This window comes from Asparagus officinalis, chromosome 4, assembly GCF_001876935.1.
Source record: "Asparagus officinalis chromosome 4, Aspof.V1, whole genome shotgun sequence".
Classification (NCBI taxonomy): domain Eukaryota; kingdom Viridiplantae; phylum Streptophyta; class Magnoliopsida; order Asparagales; family Asparagaceae; genus Asparagus; species Asparagus officinalis.
The window spans coordinates 789,330-808,888 of NC_033797.1; the positions used below are offsets into that span (position 1 = coordinate 789,330).

The window sequence follows — 19,559 nt, forward strand, 5'->3', positions numbered from 1 at the left end:
CCAGCGGATTTCTTCTTGCTCTCTTTCACACAGAAATAGGAGTATAACGCCATTCCAAAGATAGCAACAAGGATGCCCAGAATGTTCCTGGCGGTGAAAGGATCATGCAGAAGGGTATAACCGAAGGAAAGGACAAGGCATGTCTTAAGGTGGCCGAGAACCTGGTATGTCACTGGTGATGTTGTTCCAATAACCAGGAAAGTGCTGAAGTTTACAGACACCGCAATCAAGCAGGACAGAACAATGAATGCCTACACATTCACATACTTTTCCGTCAATGCTTAATCAGATGCTTTTTTTAACTTTTTTTTGGGGACAATAATCAAATGCTAATTGAAATCATGAATTACCAGGATAGCTGAATAGTTAACAAGGCAATTTAAACAGGATTTTGCTATTGAAGAAAATTATAGTACAATTCTTTTTCTTTCTTGCTGTACATATGTTTCTTCATCAACCAAAGTACTCTTAAGGCGTTTTAGGTCCCTTTTGGTACATCAGTGAATAGTGAAAGTGGTGCCTGAAATAGATATTCTACCTATTAATAATTAATAAGTAATTCTCCCTGGATTCTGTCTTTTTCATAGATTAAGAGTCAATTCTCCCTAGAAATTAAAACTGAACTTGAGTTAACAAATATTGTAAGAGACTTTTTTTTAATTCTAATGCAAACAATTTCTGTTAAAATAGAAGCTAACTAGTAGAGGGACTCCTAATGAGAATCCCCATCTTTGTTAAAAAATGACGGGGCACAAGTCAACAAAGTTTTGTATTAAAAGTATTTAGATGATAGGGAGAGGAAGAGGTCAATAAGTGAAACTTTTTAAGTGGTTATGCTTATTTAGAATCTATCTGAAGCACTTCAAATATATAGTTTATATGAAATTGCATGCCCTTGGCCATATCTATTTCTCTTTGTTTATGTTGCATGTATGTGGATGACTGCTCATTCATATGAAATTTCTCCACACGTAAGCACAAAGATGTACAAGTAAGTAGAGAGGCAAGGTGATAAACATACCAGAACAAGGGGAGAGTAGGAGTGGGAGAAGACACTTCGCTTTGTAAGGCACTTGTCAACAAATGGTCCAGTCAAAAATAGTATAGCTGCTTGGTACGGTGAAGACTGGTACAGGAGTTGTGTAGATGACACCTTCAACCTCTTTTGTATTGTGTTTGTCATCTTTTACATTCATGGTTAAGGGTTTCACATGCTAAAATACAAAATTCTACTTGAATCAACATATCAAAGGCAACAATGCTATATTGATACTCCTTAGAAAAGTATTCAATATATCCCATATTAGTAGCTAAATTATATTCTAGGGATCAATAATATGAAGGGAAAAAATCACTTGCAGAAAGAAGCAATATTGAAAGAAACCTAAAGGATACAATTTGTCCAACACATGTAGTAGCAATTGCAAGGAGAGACAGGACTGAACCAACAAGATTGAGTTTGAGATCGGTAACAGATGCAATACCAACTCCAAAGAGCAATACGAGAAGAGCGAGCTTTATGCTCTGGCTGCAGAGGGTACCATTGTTTAGCTTCAGTTTGTAAGCTGGAAAATAAGTATCTCTATAGATAGATCCAAAGAATGATGCAAGTTAATGGTTCCCGGTTCATATAAAAAAAATCCAATTCCAGAAGAATAATTTGATTTCAAACAATCGAACACAACAACACCATAGTTCCAAGTTTAGTTTTAGAGTAGATTGTATAACTGTTGAAAACTGGCTCTGTAAATTTTACAACATTGTTGTTTAAGAAGCCATCTCATACTGTTCTTTTTCCTTTTCCCATAAGGATCCTCCAGATTTATTCAAGATGTTCGTGTTATGAATGCAACAGGCAGAATATTTTTCTGCTCTTCAAAACTTTACACGTTTTATCCTTTGCTTGGTGTTTACTATTTGTTTGTTTATGTTTTTTTTTCATGTCAAGGGCCTGGTATATTCAAACACTCCAAACTCCAAGATCTTCCTTTTTTTAATAAATCACTCTTTCTTTTTATTACTATCTAAAATACACAAGCAGACTAGTGTACTACAAAGCTAGATACTGCAATGCAGAATTAATATGCTATGGCATTGTTGAAAATCATTTATAGGTATAGCCATATAATACATTAACATTAATAGCATGTTACGTGCAAATTTCACCTGAATTTCTTCTTCAGAAATATAGTTTCCAGCATTACAGTGAAAGGTATGATAGCAAGCTTTGTCATCTGAAAAAGAAGATGTAGTTTTGTATAAATGCACCAGATGAATAAGGGCTCAAAGACGAGATTACAGAGACCAAACCAACCTGGTAGAATCCAATGGAGTTGAACCCGAGACTGAGATTGAGGAGTCCAATTGAAGTTCCATTGAGCACACCAAATAGAAGGACCGTTTTGCCATCAATCGACTTGGGTTCAAAAAATCGCAGGCGTTGTGCCACGTGCAGAGTGCAGAAGGTTACCATCAGATGCCAGCTTGTTAGTGTTGTTGCTGTTTACGTATGCAAAGCATACACATAGATATACGTGAGAAAGAAATGTCAAGCAGTAATTTTAACCGCTTACAGAAAATGCTGGGGGTCCAGTAAGAGTCAAAAATATTAGGTTTAACCTTTAGTTAAGTTACTAGCTTATAGAATATGCAAATTCAAGTCCCAGGAAACATTCAGCTGTTAAATACAAGATGAACGATATAAATGGTCATAGATTCATCCCTAGGAAATTGTGTTCATGAGTATGAAGGTGGCCGTTAGACCCTGCAATTCTACTGCAATGTATTTTCTAGATCCAGTTATTATTCACAAGCCACGCACAGGTGGCAAAATGCAACAGCGGGCGTGAGTCGCTCTAATTTGAGCTAGTTGCGGATGTTTAGACTATTTCATGCTCCAATCGAGAGAGGTATGAAGAGACAAACCGAAAGGGAAGCCAAGAGAGCTCATGAGAGCCTTGTTGCAGATGACAATGGCAACGGATGATGCCACTGATAGAGCCAATGATCCAACCACACCCAGCTGACATCCTGAGCCCTCAGACGACATCTTCTTGTTCTTCTTCTTCTTCCTCCCTGAGGCCGCAAGTTCAAGCAAAAGCTGCAAATGTACTGAGATCTTTAGTACTACTCATTTCGACCAAAAACAATCTGGATCATATGAAGATTGCCAAAAGAACAAACAAATTTTGCACGGAAAACACTCTCATAAACCACAAGAACACATTTTCCAGCCGTTATCCAAATATCAATTTCTGAGTGGCAAGAAAGGTATAATTTTGTCATTCATGGGACCACAAGGAATCCAATTCCAAAATTCTCACGGCTTATAAACAACAACAATCAGTCTTGGAGATTTGCCCCCCTCCCCTAACATTAATTTTTACCGTCCTGCTCCCTGCTTTTTAAATCAAAAGAACACGTTTCCAACCCTCATCCAAATATAAATTTCTCGAATTCCTAACACAAGTAAACACGAGAAAGCACCTGAAAAAAAGGGGGCTAAAAAAACAAAAAGGAAGTGAAATTTCTCATAGAAAATCCAAGTAAAATAAAATAATTAAGTAATAAACGTTATCTTCAGTGATCATTCCGCACAAAAGTAACGGATTATCGTAATGTGAAGCGTTACCTGAAATAATAATAATATGACAAATCGCATGAATTTTCAAAATCGAAAAGAGAGAGAGAGAGAGAGAGAGAGAGAGAGAGAGAGAGAGAGAGAGAGAGAGAGAGAGAGAGAGCGCGAGAGGTGAGCTCGCTGGTTCTCTCCCCCTTGGGTCTCTTGTCTTGCCAAAGAAAGTGATTGCGCCCTTTTTTATGTTGAAGCTTGGAAATTGGAGGAGACGGAGGACGAAAATGAGAGCTCCCGATTCTTGACGCCGTTACTATGTCGCCGTTAGGTTGGGTGAGAGGGTGAGTGAGGAAAGGGTAACGGCGACCCCAAGCAAACGACCAACAGCAGTCTACTCATCACGCGGTCGTTATGGAGGTCCACTCTCCTATTTCAAAGACGATTTTGCCCTTGAGCCTATTTTTTTTCTTTTTTCCCGGGGGCTATTTTTTGCGTATCCAAACGCGATACTTGGCACCCACCCATATATCTCCACGCGTTCTAATTCGGCTGGCGTCGGAAACGGGTCGGGTTCAGTTCGGATCCTAAAAGATGTAGATATCAAGTCAGAACTATACTTTAGGATTCCCCAGTTTCAAACAATGCCTCGAGACGTTACTCATTTCACATAAACTATCTATGTAGTTTTGTATAAATGCACCAGATGAATAAGGGCTCAAAGACGAGATTACAGAGACCAAACCAACCTGGTAGAATCCAATGGAGTTGAACCCGAGACTGAGATTGAGGAGTCCAATTGAAGTTCCATTGAGCACACCAAATAGAAGGACCGTTTTGCCATCAATCGACTTGGGTTCAAAAAATCGCAGGCGTTGTGCCACGTGCAGAGTGCAGAAGGTTACCATCAGATGCCAGCTTGTTAGTGTTGTTGCTGTTTACGTATGCAAAGCATACACATAGATATACGTGAGAAAGAAATGTCAAGCAGTAATTTTAACCGCTTACAGAAAATGCTGGGGGTCCAGTAAGAGTCAAAAATATTAGGTTTAACCTTTAGTTAAGTTACTAGCTTATAGAATATGCAAATTCAAGTCCCAGGAAACATTCAGCTGTTAAATACAAGATGAACGATATAAATGGTCATAGATTCATCCCTAGGAAATTGTGTTCATGAGTATGAAGGTGGCCGTTAGACCCTGCAATTCTACTGCAATGTATTTTCTAGATCCAGTTATTATTCACAAGCCACGCACAGGTGGCAAAATGCAACAGCGGGCGTGAGTCGCTCTAATTTGAGCTAGTTGCGGATGTTTAGACTATTTCATGCTCCAATCGAGAGAGGTATGAAGAGACAAACCGAAAGGGAAGCCAAGAGAGCTCATGAGAGCCTTGTTGCAGATGACAATGGCAACGGATGATGCCACTGATAGAGCCAATGATCCAACCACACCCAGCTGACATCCTGAGCCCTCAGACGACATCTTCTTGTTCTTCTTCTTCTTCCTCCCTGAGGCCGCAAGTTCAAGCAAAAGCTGCAAATGTACTGAGATCTTTAGTACTACTCATTTCGACCAAAAACAATCTGGATCATATGAAGATTGCCAAAAGAACAAACAAATTTTGCACGGAAAACACTCTCATAAACCACAAGAACACATTTTCCAGCCGTTATCCAAATATCAATTTCTGAGTGGCAAGAAAGGTATAATTTTGTCATTCATGGGACCACAAGGAATCCAATTCCAAAATTCTCACGGCTTATAAACAACAACAATCAGTCTTGGAGATTTGCCCCCCTCCCCTAACATTAATTTTTACCGTCCTGCTCCCTGCTTTTTAAATCAAAAGAACACGTTTCCAACCCTCATCCAAATATAAATTTCTCGAATTCCTAACACAAGTAAACACGAGAAAGCACCTGAAAAAAAGGGGGCTAAAAAAACAAAAAGGAAGTGAAATTTCTCATAGAAAATCCAAGTAAAATAAAATAATTAAGTAATAAACGTTATCTTCAGTGATCATTCCGCACAAAAGTAACGGATTATCGTAATGTGAAGCGTTACCTGAAATAATAATAATATGACAAATCGCATGAATTTTCAAAATCGATGAGAGAGAGAGAGAGAGAGAGAGAGAGAGAGAGAGAGCGCGAGAGGTGAGCTCGCTGGTTCTCTCCCCCTTGGGTCTCTTGTCTTGCCAAAGAAAGTGATTGCGCCCTTTTTTATGTTGAAGCTTGGAAATTGGAGGAGACGGAGGACGAAAATGAGAGCTCCCGATTCTTGACGCCGTTACTATGTCGCCGTTAGGTTGGGTGAGAGGGTGAGTGAGGAAAGGGTAACGGCGACCCCAAGCAAACGACCAACAGCAGTCTACTCATCACGCGGTCGTTATGGAGGTCCACTCTCCTATTTCAAAGACGATTTTGCCCTTGAGCCTATTTTTTTTCTTTTTTCCCGGGGGCTATTTTTTGCGTATCCAAACGCGATACTTGGCACCCACCCATATATCTCCACGCGTTCTAATTCGGCTGGCGTCGGAAACGGGTCGGGTTCAGTTCGGATCCTAAAAGATGTAGATATCAAGTCAGAACTATACTTTAGGATTCCCCAGTTTCAAACAATGCCTCGAGACGTTACTCATTTCACATAAACTATCTACAAGTGTATTGTTAAAGTATTACAGTATACCTTATCTGTGTATTTTGTGCCATGAAAGTCAAAGTTTCAAAATTTTCAGTAGCCTGCTTGATCTTTTTGCCCGTTGATACGTCGTCGGTGATTAAAACACAACAAAAATGCTTAAAATTTCTGTGATAAAGAAAGAAAAAAAAATACTTGAATTTTGGTATGTACATAGTCTATGTGGATTACCACACATCCCTCTGCACCGATTTTCAATCTTGGAGTTGTAGTATCATGAGAATTACCAAGTTTAATATACTTTGAAGAGTCGGCCATGTCTCATAATTAACTGGCCAAGTGTTACTATTCCGAAAGCTCGACCCGGGTGAAAGCATCGCCGACCCTACTGGCTGCTGGAATAGTAATAATAATTTGCTATTGAACATCCAATACATATTATGTAATATTGTAATGTTAATAAATTTAATTGTTGCGCATAATTTGGGTATTATTTATATAATTGTTATATATATCCTTAGAAGTTATTTTGTTAGATCATGCACTGTGATTGTCACTTGCTTGGAGATATGATCTAACTTAGAAATTTCTTAAATTTGTGCTTAACCTATAACTAGTAAATGATAACTTTGTTATAACATGTTATTATGCATGACACCGATATATGAGATATGGTGGTGAGTCTCAACCATCGGGAATGGAGATTCTCCGGGTGTATGTCATAAGCACGCATTATGATGTGTGTAGCACTAGACCGTATTTGAATTCTCTAGGATGAGTCACCTAAGAGATAGAGAATTCAAACTGTTACATGGTCCCTTTGACTTGATGATATTGTTATTTTCGATTTGATAATTTAGTATGCTTTGATGTGATGGTTAAGCTTGTTTAGCAAGCGCTACACAACCTGAAACATTGGGTTGTTAAATTTTATTTAGAAAAATAATGGATGTCTAGATAGGATCTAGTATGCTCATTATGATGAGTTAATTTATTATGCATTCCCATGAAGGTATTAAATTCTTGCCGGCAGGTGGTTTTGAAAATATTTTTAAAATTTTACTTTCTTATAAAAAATAAAATATTTTGATGTTTCAAAATGTTTTTTATTTATGTTCATGGGAATTGCAAATTTAGGTATGAGCAAATAGGTGAGTTGTCCTGCTTAAAAGAGTTGCCTAAAATAAATGATACTGGAAGGGAGTGAATGTAAGATATTATTTAATCCCATATTATGGAAGAGCTTTTATGAACAGTTGATCAGATAGGGATTTGATTGTTAAATTAAAATTATTAATTTGATTAATAATTGGTTCTCGATATGAGGCCCAATTGATCTCACTAATGTCATTAGAAGAGGTATATACATGCAATGCAATTCTATTTCTATCCTTAATTGTTATGGATAAAGTTTTTGAACAAATCTATTCTATCTTTAATTAATTGTTATGGATAGAGTTCTAAATAATTATGAATTGTTTAAAGTTAAAATCTCTAAGACTAGTGTAATCCTATAAATAGGGTTCATATGTAGTCTTATGAGAGGAGATAGAAGAGATTGAAAGATAATATGAAGAAATAGATTTTTGAGAACCTATCTCTCAGTATTGCTCTTCTACGGTGACGAGTGGATTTCAATTGGAGGCTTTTTCTCTTGAGGAAGCTATTTCGGAATGATCTCAGGACAGATTATTATAGAAATTCGGAAAGTGTTTCAGGTATTCTTCTAATATTTAATTAATAGTCATGATATGTTTTTTCCGCTGCGTTGTATGTCATGATTCCAACAGACATCCCAAGTCCGAGATGAAAAACGTCTTTTAGCCAGGGTACGCTAAAAGGAGCGAGGTCCAAGATGAAAGGCGTCTTCTACTCGGACCCTCGCTGGAGAATGTCTAGAATAACAAGTTGACCTATTAGCTTCAACGGTCATACTTCATCGCTCAATCACCATCGTCTATATTGTTGAGTCAGATTCATCATGACTCTTCGAGCAAAAATTATGACCAATGTGTCCCTACAAACCCTCTATAAAATAGTGGACAATCCCCACTATTCTAATGTACAAAATAGACTGCTAAGTTTCTCCCTGAAACTAGATACTATAAATTTGTTTAATCTACTGCTGACTTGAACGTCAGAGGACACAGCAGAACAACAAACTTCGGTCCTCTAACAAATGTTTTCTGTGCGGGAATCTACTTCTTTCCCTCAGTTGATTACTCATTAAAGAAACTTAAGGGACCCTAAACTCCTCTAATTACCCCTACAATTAACTATCTAACATAAACAAGAGTAAAAATTTGTATCTCATTATTTGTCTGTTTTATTATTTAATGGGAAATCTGTAATAGTTTAACCATGTGCTTTAATTAAATATTTGAAACGAGAAAAGGTGATTAAGCTGGTACAACTATATGCAGAATATTAATAATTAATAAAACAAACACGTTGAGCATGTTATCTTCTATAAACATCGTAAAAAATTCGAAACCAGAAAATAAATAAAATAATTTCAAAGTAAACGCTACTTTTATCACAATCCTAACTAGATTGGTATGTTGTTGGATCTTCCTTGAAACTCTAATTTGCTCTTCTCATACAATACTTCATATTCATATGCTTAATGTTGTTTTACTAAAATCACTCATTTAAAATAACTATATCGGTACCCAAAAGATAAGAAAAATAATTCAAAGATATATTATTAAGTATGATAAAGGTAAGTTTTAAAGATTTCAATAGGGGTCTAAAATTATATTTATTTATTCTCAGAGACCTCAAAAAGATTCAATCGTCCAAATTTCTTTTTAGTATGGCTAACATATCTCAGCGGGGAGAAAAAGAGGAGAAAACAAGGTTTTCATTTTTTTATTTTCCGGAAAAGTTGGCTTGATAATTAATTATCTAATTATAAAATTAAAAAAATAAATAAAAAATAAAAATAAAAATGTGTATAAATTCTAAAAATGTGGTGAAGACGATCAAATAAGACCGAAGCCCGAAGCCTTCCACTTCAAAACGGAGTGGTCTTTGGTCAACATCCGTCAACTGTGTAAGTTACCTTTTGGCAGTTGCTGGGCCGAATATGGCCCATTTAGGACCCACCGACCGTGTGTAGTCTAGTCTGATAGGGAAAATGCATATATATGTTTATTTTTTGCGGAATATGTTTAGAATTCTGTAAAATATGGAAATTTATATCTGATAAAACTATCATAAAACTATCTAGAGTTTTTATTTGCATGTTAGGAACGTACAAACTATTATATACAATTTATTGCTTTCGTGTGAATATGTACCAAACAACTTTTTGCAAATCTATTTTTCCATGTAATTAATTTACTAATTAGGTTCTCCTTTAATAACGCCAGCTCCAACATGTGTTTAGGTGAACAATAAAGAGAATCAAGCAGTTTAAAAGTAACTAAGTAACATAAAGTAAAGCAATTTGAAAACAACACATGCTACCTAATTTTTTTCCTGGTAGCGTTTAGCTACATTATCGACTCTTTTCATTGGACCGTTACGATTTGAAAAATCCGTTATACCTTTTTAAAAATTATTTGTTCATCCCGCTACTTTTGTCTCCTGAAGGCCCCTGAAAACCCTGTTGACCCCAGTGCATAATGGCAATTTGATCTACTCAAAATCCATCCAATTAGAAATTAAAGGTGTGCCCCTCCGTACTTTTGAATAATTCTATTGTTGATATGCATCCAAGTCGCAAATTACGATTTGAATATATTGATCATCCTGATTGTGATAATCTAGATGCACGTCAGGCCGACCAATGTAATAAATAAAAGGGAAAAATGCATCCAGCCCCCAAAAGCTAAGAAAACATGCTTCCCACTTTCAAGACTTTGTCAACGGGTGTTTTACCCTCAAAAATAAAGATTCTGTTCTCTGAACCCCGAAAACACAAAACCCAAGAGATTAAAACATGTGAAGACCATAACACCATTCTATCTCTATTTCTTTTTTTATTAAAATATGATGATAATTATTTTATTATTTTCGTTTTCTCTCTCTCTCTCTTTATCATGGTGTACTGAGATGATAGTTGAAATGATTGATGATTATTATTTTATTATTTTTATTTTTTATTATTTTCGTTGTTTGTATTGGGAGATTGTTAAAGTTACGAGTTAATTGTTAAGGTTACGAGTTAATTGTTAATGTTATGGGTCAATTGTTAAGGTTATGAATCCTCTCTGTTACGAGTTAATTGTTAATGTTATGGGTCAATTGTTAAGGTTATGAATCCTCTCTCTCTCTCTCTATCATTATGTTACTTTGATGATATTGAAATGATTGAAGAGAATTATTATTTTATTATTTTTGTTTTTTATTCTTTTCGTATTTTTAGAATATTCGTTGTTAAGGATAATGGTTGGTTGTAAAGATTATGCATTGATTGTTAAGGTTACGGGTTGGTTGTTAAGATTACGGGTTTGTTGTTAAGGTTACGGGTTTGTTGTTAATGTTATGGGTTTGTTGTGTAGGTTACGGATTTGTTGTTAAGGTTACGGGTTTAATTGTTAAGGTTACGGGTTTAATTGTTACGGTTACAGTTTAATTGTTACGGTTATGGTTTAATTGTTAAGGTTACGGGTTTAATTGTTAAGGTTACAGGTTTAATTGTTACGGTTATGGGTTTAATTGTTAATGTTACGGGTTTAATTGTTAATGTTACGGTTTAATTGTTAAGGTTACGGTTTAATTGTTAAGGTTATGGATTTAATTGTTAAGGTTACGGGTTTAATTGTTAAGGTTACAGGTTTAATTGTTAAGGTTACGGGTCAATTGTTAAGGTTATGGATCCCTTCTCTCTCTCTCTCGTAACCTTAACAATTAAACCCGTAACCTTAACAATTAAACTCGTAACCTTAACAATTAAACCCATAACCTTAACAATTAAACCGTAACCTTAACAATTAAACCGTAACCTTAACAATTAAACTCATAACCTTAGCAATTAAAACCGTAACCTTAACAATTAAACCCGTAACCTTAATAATTAAACCCGTAACCTTAACAATTAAACCCGTAAATTAAACCCGTAACCTTAATAATTAAACCCGTAACCTTAACAATTAAACCCGTAACCTTAACAATTAAACTCATAACCTTAACAATTAAACCGTAACCTTAACAATTAAACCCGTAACCTTAACAATTAAACTCATAACCTTAACAATTAAACCGTAACTTTAACAATTAAACCGTAATCGTAAAAATTAAACCTGTAACCTTAACAATTAAACACGTAACCTTAACAATTAAACCCGTAACCTTAACAATTAAACCCGTAACATTAACAACAAATCCGTAACCTACACAACAAACCCATAACCTTAACAACAAACCCGTAACCTTAATAACCAACCTGTAATCTTAACAATCAATGCATAACCTTTACAACCAACCATTATCCTTAACAACGAATATTCTAAAAATACGAAATATATAGAGAGAGAGAGAGAGAGAGAGAGAGAGGATTCATAACTTTAACAATTGACCCGTAACATTAACAATTAACTCATAACCTTAACAATTAACCCGTAACTTTAATAATCTTCCAATACAAACAACAAAAATAATAAAATAATCCTTATTAATCAATTCAACTATCATCTCAGTACATCATGATAAAGAGAGAGAGAGAAAACAAAAATAATAAAATAACCCTCATCATATTTTAATAAAAAAGAAAGAGAGAGAGAATGGTGTTATAGTCTTCACGTATTTTAATCTCTTGGGTTTTGTGTTTTGGGGGCTCAGAGAACAGAATCTTTATTTTTCGGGGCAAAACACCCGTTGAGAAAGTGTTGGGGGGTGGGAAGCATGCTTTCTTGGCTTTTGAGGGCTGGAAGCATTTTCCCCTAAATAAAAATAACTCTTTGATGCAAATTTTACCAAAAAAAAGATAAGAAAATATTCTTGATGTAAAAATACACAATAGAAACATGTTTTGGTGATTTCAATCACCTAAGTGCAACCCTTTGCTAGCAACGGACATGTGTACTTCTGCATATAATACCCCAATCAAATTGACGGCCAAGACCAACAAGGATTCTAACTTAGTCGACTCGCCGAGTCGACATCCTTTCATGTCGACTCATCGAATGGCGGAACTTATCGTCTCTTTTATCAAAGACGACTCGCAGCGAGCCCACTCGACCAACTATTCGACGCCTCACGAGGTCGACTCGAAAGACGTTACTTTTCGGCGAAGCTAAAGAACGACTTCAGTCTCGAGCCTCTCCCGCTGACACAACATCGACGACGCATTTAATGCTTGGCATGCGTCATCATACCTCTAGCCCTGATAGTCTTCATGACTCATCGGACCACATCGGCACTGTCATGCCTCAGATCGTTTCACATTTAATGCTAATGTGATCTCTCCTCCAGTCACCAGCCGACACCTGAAAAGCAGGAGCTAACTCAGCCGCTAGCCCATGCTTCTTCACCGTCATCTTGTGCTCAGTCATAATGATGGTTCTACCCTTATACCATTAGTATAAGTAAGAGGTACTGTTCTAACATAAGGGGACTTTTTTTTGAGATTTTTGATATTTTCTTCTTCTGCAAATTATATTGCACACACAAGAACTCTGACAGTTCTTCACTTTCCCCACTCAAGCTCACTAGCTGACTTGATTGTCGGAGGAGCTATCCCTAAGATAAGGGCTGAAGCATTCTCCTGGTTTTTGGAAGAAGGAGGCACTACCGACACATTGGAACCCGCAAGACTGAGTTGTCAAGCAGATGGTCGACTCGACGAGAGTCAACATACCCCTTGATTTGGTCGAGAGCATCCTTCTCGGTGTCGAGCAACTCACCCTCCATGAGCACCTCCCTCCTTATTTCGGGCTAATTGGAGCAGCCAAACTCCAGGTCATCCTTTACAACCCAGACAAACTTTTCCTTCCAGTCCTTATGAGAGTCAGAAAGGCCGGTGATGAGCTTGAACTTATTCACCATTTGAAAAGGATAGTGGGGTTCAGTCTGGTTTACCTTTACAGCCACCAGCCGACCTAAGACTCGTAAGGATGGCTTTTTCGCCACCCCAGCCAGTGGCAGGTCATCACGAACACCACCAGGATAGCGACGTTCGACTTCATCTGCACCGGTGATACCCCTAGCGGCGTGAACACTTGCTGGAGGAAGGGGTGCAGGGGCAGCCATAGACCGCATTCCAAGTGCCTCAAGTACAGAGGATCTCGGTCCGGTCCATGATTATAGACGGCCTCCGACCTCGTTGGGGCCATCAGGTCATACTCCCTAGGGCTATCGAACTTCCCGTGGAGCACATTCATCTGTGCCTGGGTCACTTAGAGTGGAGCCCCGCTAGAAGAGCTCGTTGATCAACAGGGTCAAATGCCATCGGAGATTGTCGAACTGATCATCGAAGAGAGATGAGCAGAAGAAATTCAGAGTTCTCTAAAGGAAATTTCAAAAGGCAATAACCGCCACCTTTGTGGCCCTGGTTCTATATATAGGTAGCTGACTTTACAACTGCTAGAATCTGGACCGTCGTATCAAATTCTGGCCAATGACCGAGATAAATTTTCAGAATTCGAAGTGGCCTCTCAGAGATCGAGACACAACATACTCACCTCAAGTAGCCCGCAATCTGCCAAGTAAAGTGAAGCTGTGGAAGTCAAAAAGAATGTGCAGTGACGTCAGCCAAGCCAATCTGAAGAGACTTTTCAGTTCTCACATTTAATGCACCCATGTCCGTCCAAAGCGATTCTCATTTCACTCGGACCTGGATAAAATCGACTCTAAGCGAAAGGGGCCAACTGTTATAGTGTTTTTAATCATCTAAGTGTAACCCTTTTCTAGCAACTGACATGTGTACTTCTGCATGCAATGTCCTAGTCAAATTGGCAGCCAAGACTAACAAGGATTCCAACTTAGCCGACTCGCCGAGTTGATATCCCTTCAAATTGGCGGCCAAGACCAACAAGTATTCCAACTGTTATGCTTGGAAGGCGACATCATAGCTCTAGCCCCGATAGTCTTCATGACTCCTCAGACCATGTCGGCACTGTCATGCCTCAGATCGCTTCACATTTAATGCTAAGGTGACCTCTTCTCCAGTCACCAGCCGACACCTGAAAAGCAGGAGCTGACTCAACCGCCAACCCATGCTTCTTCACCGTCATCTTGTGCTCAGTCACAACGACATTTCTACCATTATACCATCAGTATAAATAAGAGGTACTGTTCTAACATAAGGGGACCTTTTTTTTGAGACTTTTGACCTTTGCTTCTTCTGCAAATTATACTACACACACAAGAACTCTGACAGTTCTTCACTTTCCCCACTCAAGCTCACCAGCTGACTTGATCATCAGAGGAACCACGGGGGAACCGGTCCCTGTCCTCTCACGAGTTTCTATATGTGCAAACTTTCCAGCCACTCAACTCCGAACTGGATATTCGGGGAAGGAAGCGGGCCCTCATCAACTTCACTCCCATCCAACCACGGATATAATTGACTGTGCGATCTCTTAACATCAACAAAGCATTATTGGGTTTGTCACCACTGTTGACTCGTCAGAGATTATTTTGTCATGAACACATGTTGTTTTACTTCTGTTTTTACAAAACATTTCTTTGAAAATGTTGAAAGCTTGCTTCAAACGCATTCCACATATCGCCATCATATTATAAATCAAAATATTTTCTCTTTCGTGTCTTCATTTGGTCGGCTTCGCGAAAATTGCAAGCCTAGCTACCTTAATATAGTAGCACTAACCCATTTTGTTTCTATGCATTGTTTTCAAGAAGCGTTTATATTAATTATAAAGCTAGAGGTTAAAGGATAAGGAGGGAGAGAGATTTTTCAACTAACTAATTAAAAGGGAAATGAAGGTGTCGTCTTTGAGCAAAAAGTTTGGAGGGTGGGAGTGGTTTGTTTCTTTTGTGAAATAGCTCCCAGTGCAAGCAAAGCTAGCCAAGTGCATGTATGGTACATATTGTAAGCGCCAACTACCAGACAAAACTGATGCGTTGAGTTTGGTGAGAAACGCAATCACTGATTTCGCCCCTTGATCTTGTTATTATGACTTAGTGAGCAAATTTTCTCTTTTATAAGCCTGAAGCCTTTTGGAGAGGTCCCCATTCTGTCTTGATTGAACGTGAAGACATTGGTCTTAGTTTTTACAATCAAATCTTTCATGAGATATAACCTAGAGAGCTAGGGATTTAATTAGTGACGGTTTTCATCAGTTCTTGCCTGTTTTTCCCCCTTACATGAAAATTAAGGTATCTTCAAAGTGTTGATAACCAAAGAGAGGATCACAAGCCCAAGATCAAATATGAGACTGGGAATGAATCAACACAAATATGAAGCAAGCAAGGATAACCAAGACCAACTAACCACAATTAGGGGTGTCCAAAAAGCCAGGAATAGTGTTTTTTTTATATTTTTATATTTTTATATTTTTTATATGTATTATATATATATATATATATATATATATATATATAACTATTATATAAATATACTTATATATGTATATGTATATATAAGTTTATGTTTATATATGTGTATATATATTTATACTCTTATATAAATATACTTATATATATATAATTTATATTTTTTATGTATATGTTTATGTATAATAAAATTTGTTTATGTCATTTCTATAAGTACTTACAATTTGTTTATGTATAATATATAAATGACATGAATGACATGATTATTAATAAAAATTTTTTTATCATTTTTTATTTTTATACTTTTTTGTACTTGTAATTTATGTTATTTTAATTAATTAAAAAAATGTATGTCATTTTCTGTAATTTTTATGTATATTTTATGATTTAATTTTAAAAAAAAAATAAAAATAGGAAAAAACCGGCCCGGCCCGGAGCCCAGCCCGCCGGGTCACTCGGGCCCGGGTCCGGGCTTCGGTTTTGCCCGATCGGACCACAGATGAATCTCAAATCGATGAGTTAATGATAGCTGGTCGAGCTGAAAAACTGATCTAACTCACACTTGGGAGAGACATAATAATGATTCAAATGGGTCAATAGGCTTTAGTTAACTCACTATTGAGCCTACAACATAAGACATTCAATACATCTTCGGGTCATCCTTCACACCGAAGGGAAACCCAACACAAAGAATTAATTTTGGAAATTACCTGAACTTAGACATGTGGAATTTCCCCCCTCCGAAACTTGTTAGAAAGTACATGAAATCTATTGTGGATAGATTTCAATGTAATGATCATAAGGGTGAAAATGTTATGTTGCCCAATAATAACTTGTAATGATAGCTGCCCAATAATAATGTTTGGGGTGGAGCAAGGAGTTCGCAGAAGACCGTGGAAGCTTAAAATTATTAGCGAACGGAACTCCAATACTAAATTTGTTCACATACGACACTTTAGAAACCTGAGGAGCACTGGCATAATTCTAACTTTTAAAAAAAAAACTAATTAGTTAAAATTCACCACTTATTATTACTACATAAATGTGAGAAAAACAAAAAAAAATTGGTTCTTTCTCTGATTATGTAATTGACATGATCTAAGCACGTGTCAATGCCAAATAGAGGTTGCACGCTCATATTAAAGGCGGTGTATCTACAATTAACTCTATACATATTTAATTTCACTTTTTTTTGCTTTTGAGAGAGAGAGAGAGAGAATCTTATTTGTGACTATGGGCCAAGCAGTTAACAATTTCCAACCCAAACTTGTTCCCTTTTATTGTTTGGGAAAAAGGCCGAAGCTCTCTCACAAATTGGCCTATTAGCAGACTGAAGTCCAATGGGCCATGTTCATAACCGCCGAGAAGAGGATTAAAGTTGCCAGCTGATGATAAAATCCGGCTCCTCTCTTGTAATCTCAATCTGCACCCTGTAACTTATTTATTTTTTTATTTATTTTATTTACAAATCCTCGATTTCTTTTATTCTTTCATATCAAAACGATTAAATTTTTTTTTGAAGAACTCAGTTCTCTGAATCGTGAAATTTCAGCTGAGTTGTTTTCACAGCAAGACAAGGGTTTAGGCCTTAGGGTTTTACTTAGATTGAAATTTAAAATAAAAAAAAGGAAGCAAATTATCAATCTTGCTTGAATTGAGTTCAGAGACTATTGGTTTCACTTGGACTGCCCGTTTACCTAGAATTCATGCTGCACTTGATTGTTTTTAATCAAGTGTTATTGCTCATAACTGAATTAATTAGTTGGGTATAATTAATGCGTAAACGATAATGCTTCAGGCCCCGTTTGTTTTGTTGTTTTTGCAAGCTGAAAGCCTGCAACAGGCTGCAAAAGTTCTGATTTGTCAGAACTTTTGCAGGGATTCTTGCAAAATCGCCCCAATTTGGAGCAATTTTGCAAGAATCCCTGCAAAAGTTCTGACAAAGTCAGAACTTTTGCAGCTTTCAGCTTGCAAAAGTTGCAAAGCAAACGGGGCCTCAATCAGATTATGCCCCCCTTCAAGAGTTGGATTGCGCTTCCCTCCTACGACCGCACGCGCACGTAAAACACTGGAAAATTAAATTATGTTTATTCAGTCCAACATCGCCATCTCTGGATTAAAACTTTAAAATTATGTTAATTTGTTCCTCAAATAAGAACTAAACTGGACAGTTGATTATCCTTCTAACTTAACATTACCATCAGAAGCACGTACGTATAGGAAAACATAGGTTTGTCCTGGGTATGTTGTACCACCGAAACTCATTAAGCAAATCTGCACACAAACTTGTTCACTAATAAACCGAACATTATATAGAATTGACTCGATCATCATACGTTTGATATCACAGTAACAACACCTATTTTGTTATGGGGAACTTCTCTTTAGCCTCGAGAGTCGAGACCCTTGCAGAAATTTTCAAATCAACATCAGGTCTTTGCTGATCCGCTTCATTTCTTTGTTCCTTAAAAGAGAATCTGCGATGGGTTTTTGGAGATGTCATCTATTCGGATCCTAACAAATCTCGGTTCTTTTGACTTTGGTTTTATCCTTTGATGTTGTTGTAATTTTGTTGGCCCAAAGCTGCTGCCCCATTTGCTAAAGAGGCTCAGTTCCCACCTCTTTATTCCCTTGCCCATCCTTTTCTCCTGTCTGATGCCACTTTGAGTCTCATCTCCCATCCCTGTAGGTCTGCTCCTACATTTCGAAACCCTAGCCTATATCTCCTGTGTCAGCTGCCCCCTTCTCTATTTAAGTCGAAGGGCTGGTAGTAGATCGGGACGAGAAAATGAGCTACATCGACGAGATCTTGAGCTTTGTGCTCTACTGCTTTGTGCGATCCCTTCACCCTTTGTGAGTGATTAAGGAGAAGAACTGTGGCAAGTTCCCCTTGTGTCCTTGGTGGCACAAATATGAGGAAACAGTGACTGAAGAGTCAGGCTTCTGAGCCAAACAGCGACGACATCGAATCTCTACAGTGGTTTCAGAGCCTCGTTGATTCATCACCATTCAAACTGCCGATCGTCACCGCAGATCTTTGACTCCAGAACGCCACCGGACCGCCACGTGGGTAAGGTCGAAACCCTCTCCTAGGGTTTCGCTCAGGTAAGGGGACGGAAAACTGTTCCTGTTGCTCCTTTATTTGATGCTATATCAATTTTTCATTTCCACTGCGTTTACTTGCTGGTATTATTTCTGCTGCGATTAAGTACTGAAATTAAAATTTGTTTGTGCTCGTGCGAAAGAAAGAAGGGTTTGAACCCGAGTTTCGTTCTCATCGTTATTCCCAATTTGTTCGTGCTAGTTGCTTCGCACACTTTGAGCCTGATAAATTTTGAAAATTTTCCCAGCTATATTTACATTTTATGTTTCTGAAAAAATTTTCAGTTATTGTTTGTGCTCGTGTGGAAGAACAAAGAGATTGAAACAAGAACTTTGTGTTCATCGTTCTTCTCATTTGTTCGTGCTAGTTGCTTCACATATTTTTCGAGCCGGATAATTACCGATAGGGGTGTCCAAAAAGCCCCCCGGCTGGGGCCCGGCCCGGAGCGGGCTTGGCCCGGAAACCCGGGCCATACCCGGGCCCGGCCCGGCCCGGAACAGTGTTTTTTTAATTTTTTTTATTTTTTATTTTCTTATATGTATAATATATGTATATATAAAATATATGTATATGTGTATATATATATGCTGGGGGCGTGGTTCAAATTGCCTGGGTTTCGGCTTTTGAACGAACTTTGGCGCCGCGGCAGAGTCTACGGCCATAGCCTCTTTTCCCTTCGATCGAGGAGGGTTCTTTGGCGCCGCTGGTTCTGCTGCTCCCTTTTTGGACTGTGGCTCTTCGGCCTCCAGCCTCTTGATCATATTTTCAACTTGCTCGCCTT

The 19,559-nt window shown here is 37.6% G+C and overlaps 1 protein-coding gene across 1 annotated transcript in view; it reads right to left on the reverse strand.

Moving 5' to 3' along the window:
* LOC109836173 (uncharacterized membrane protein At1g06890) overlaps positions 1-5,131 on the reverse strand; it is a 6,947-nt gene extending 1,816 nt beyond the window's left edge. The window contains exons 1-6 of the mRNA XM_020404053.1: positions 4,932-5,131; positions 4,321-4,505; positions 2,167-2,234; positions 1,396-1,528; positions 1,022-1,183; positions 6-251 (exon numbers count right to left, since the gene is read on the reverse strand). Of these exons, the coding sequence (XP_020259642.1) occupies positions 6-251; positions 1,022-1,183; positions 1,396-1,528; positions 2,167-2,234; positions 4,321-4,505; positions 4,932-5,055 (918 nt within the window). The 5' untranslated portion in view covers positions 5,056-5,131. The remainder of the gene's footprint in view (positions 1-5; positions 252-1,021; positions 1,184-1,395; positions 1,529-2,166; positions 2,235-4,320; positions 4,506-4,931) is intronic.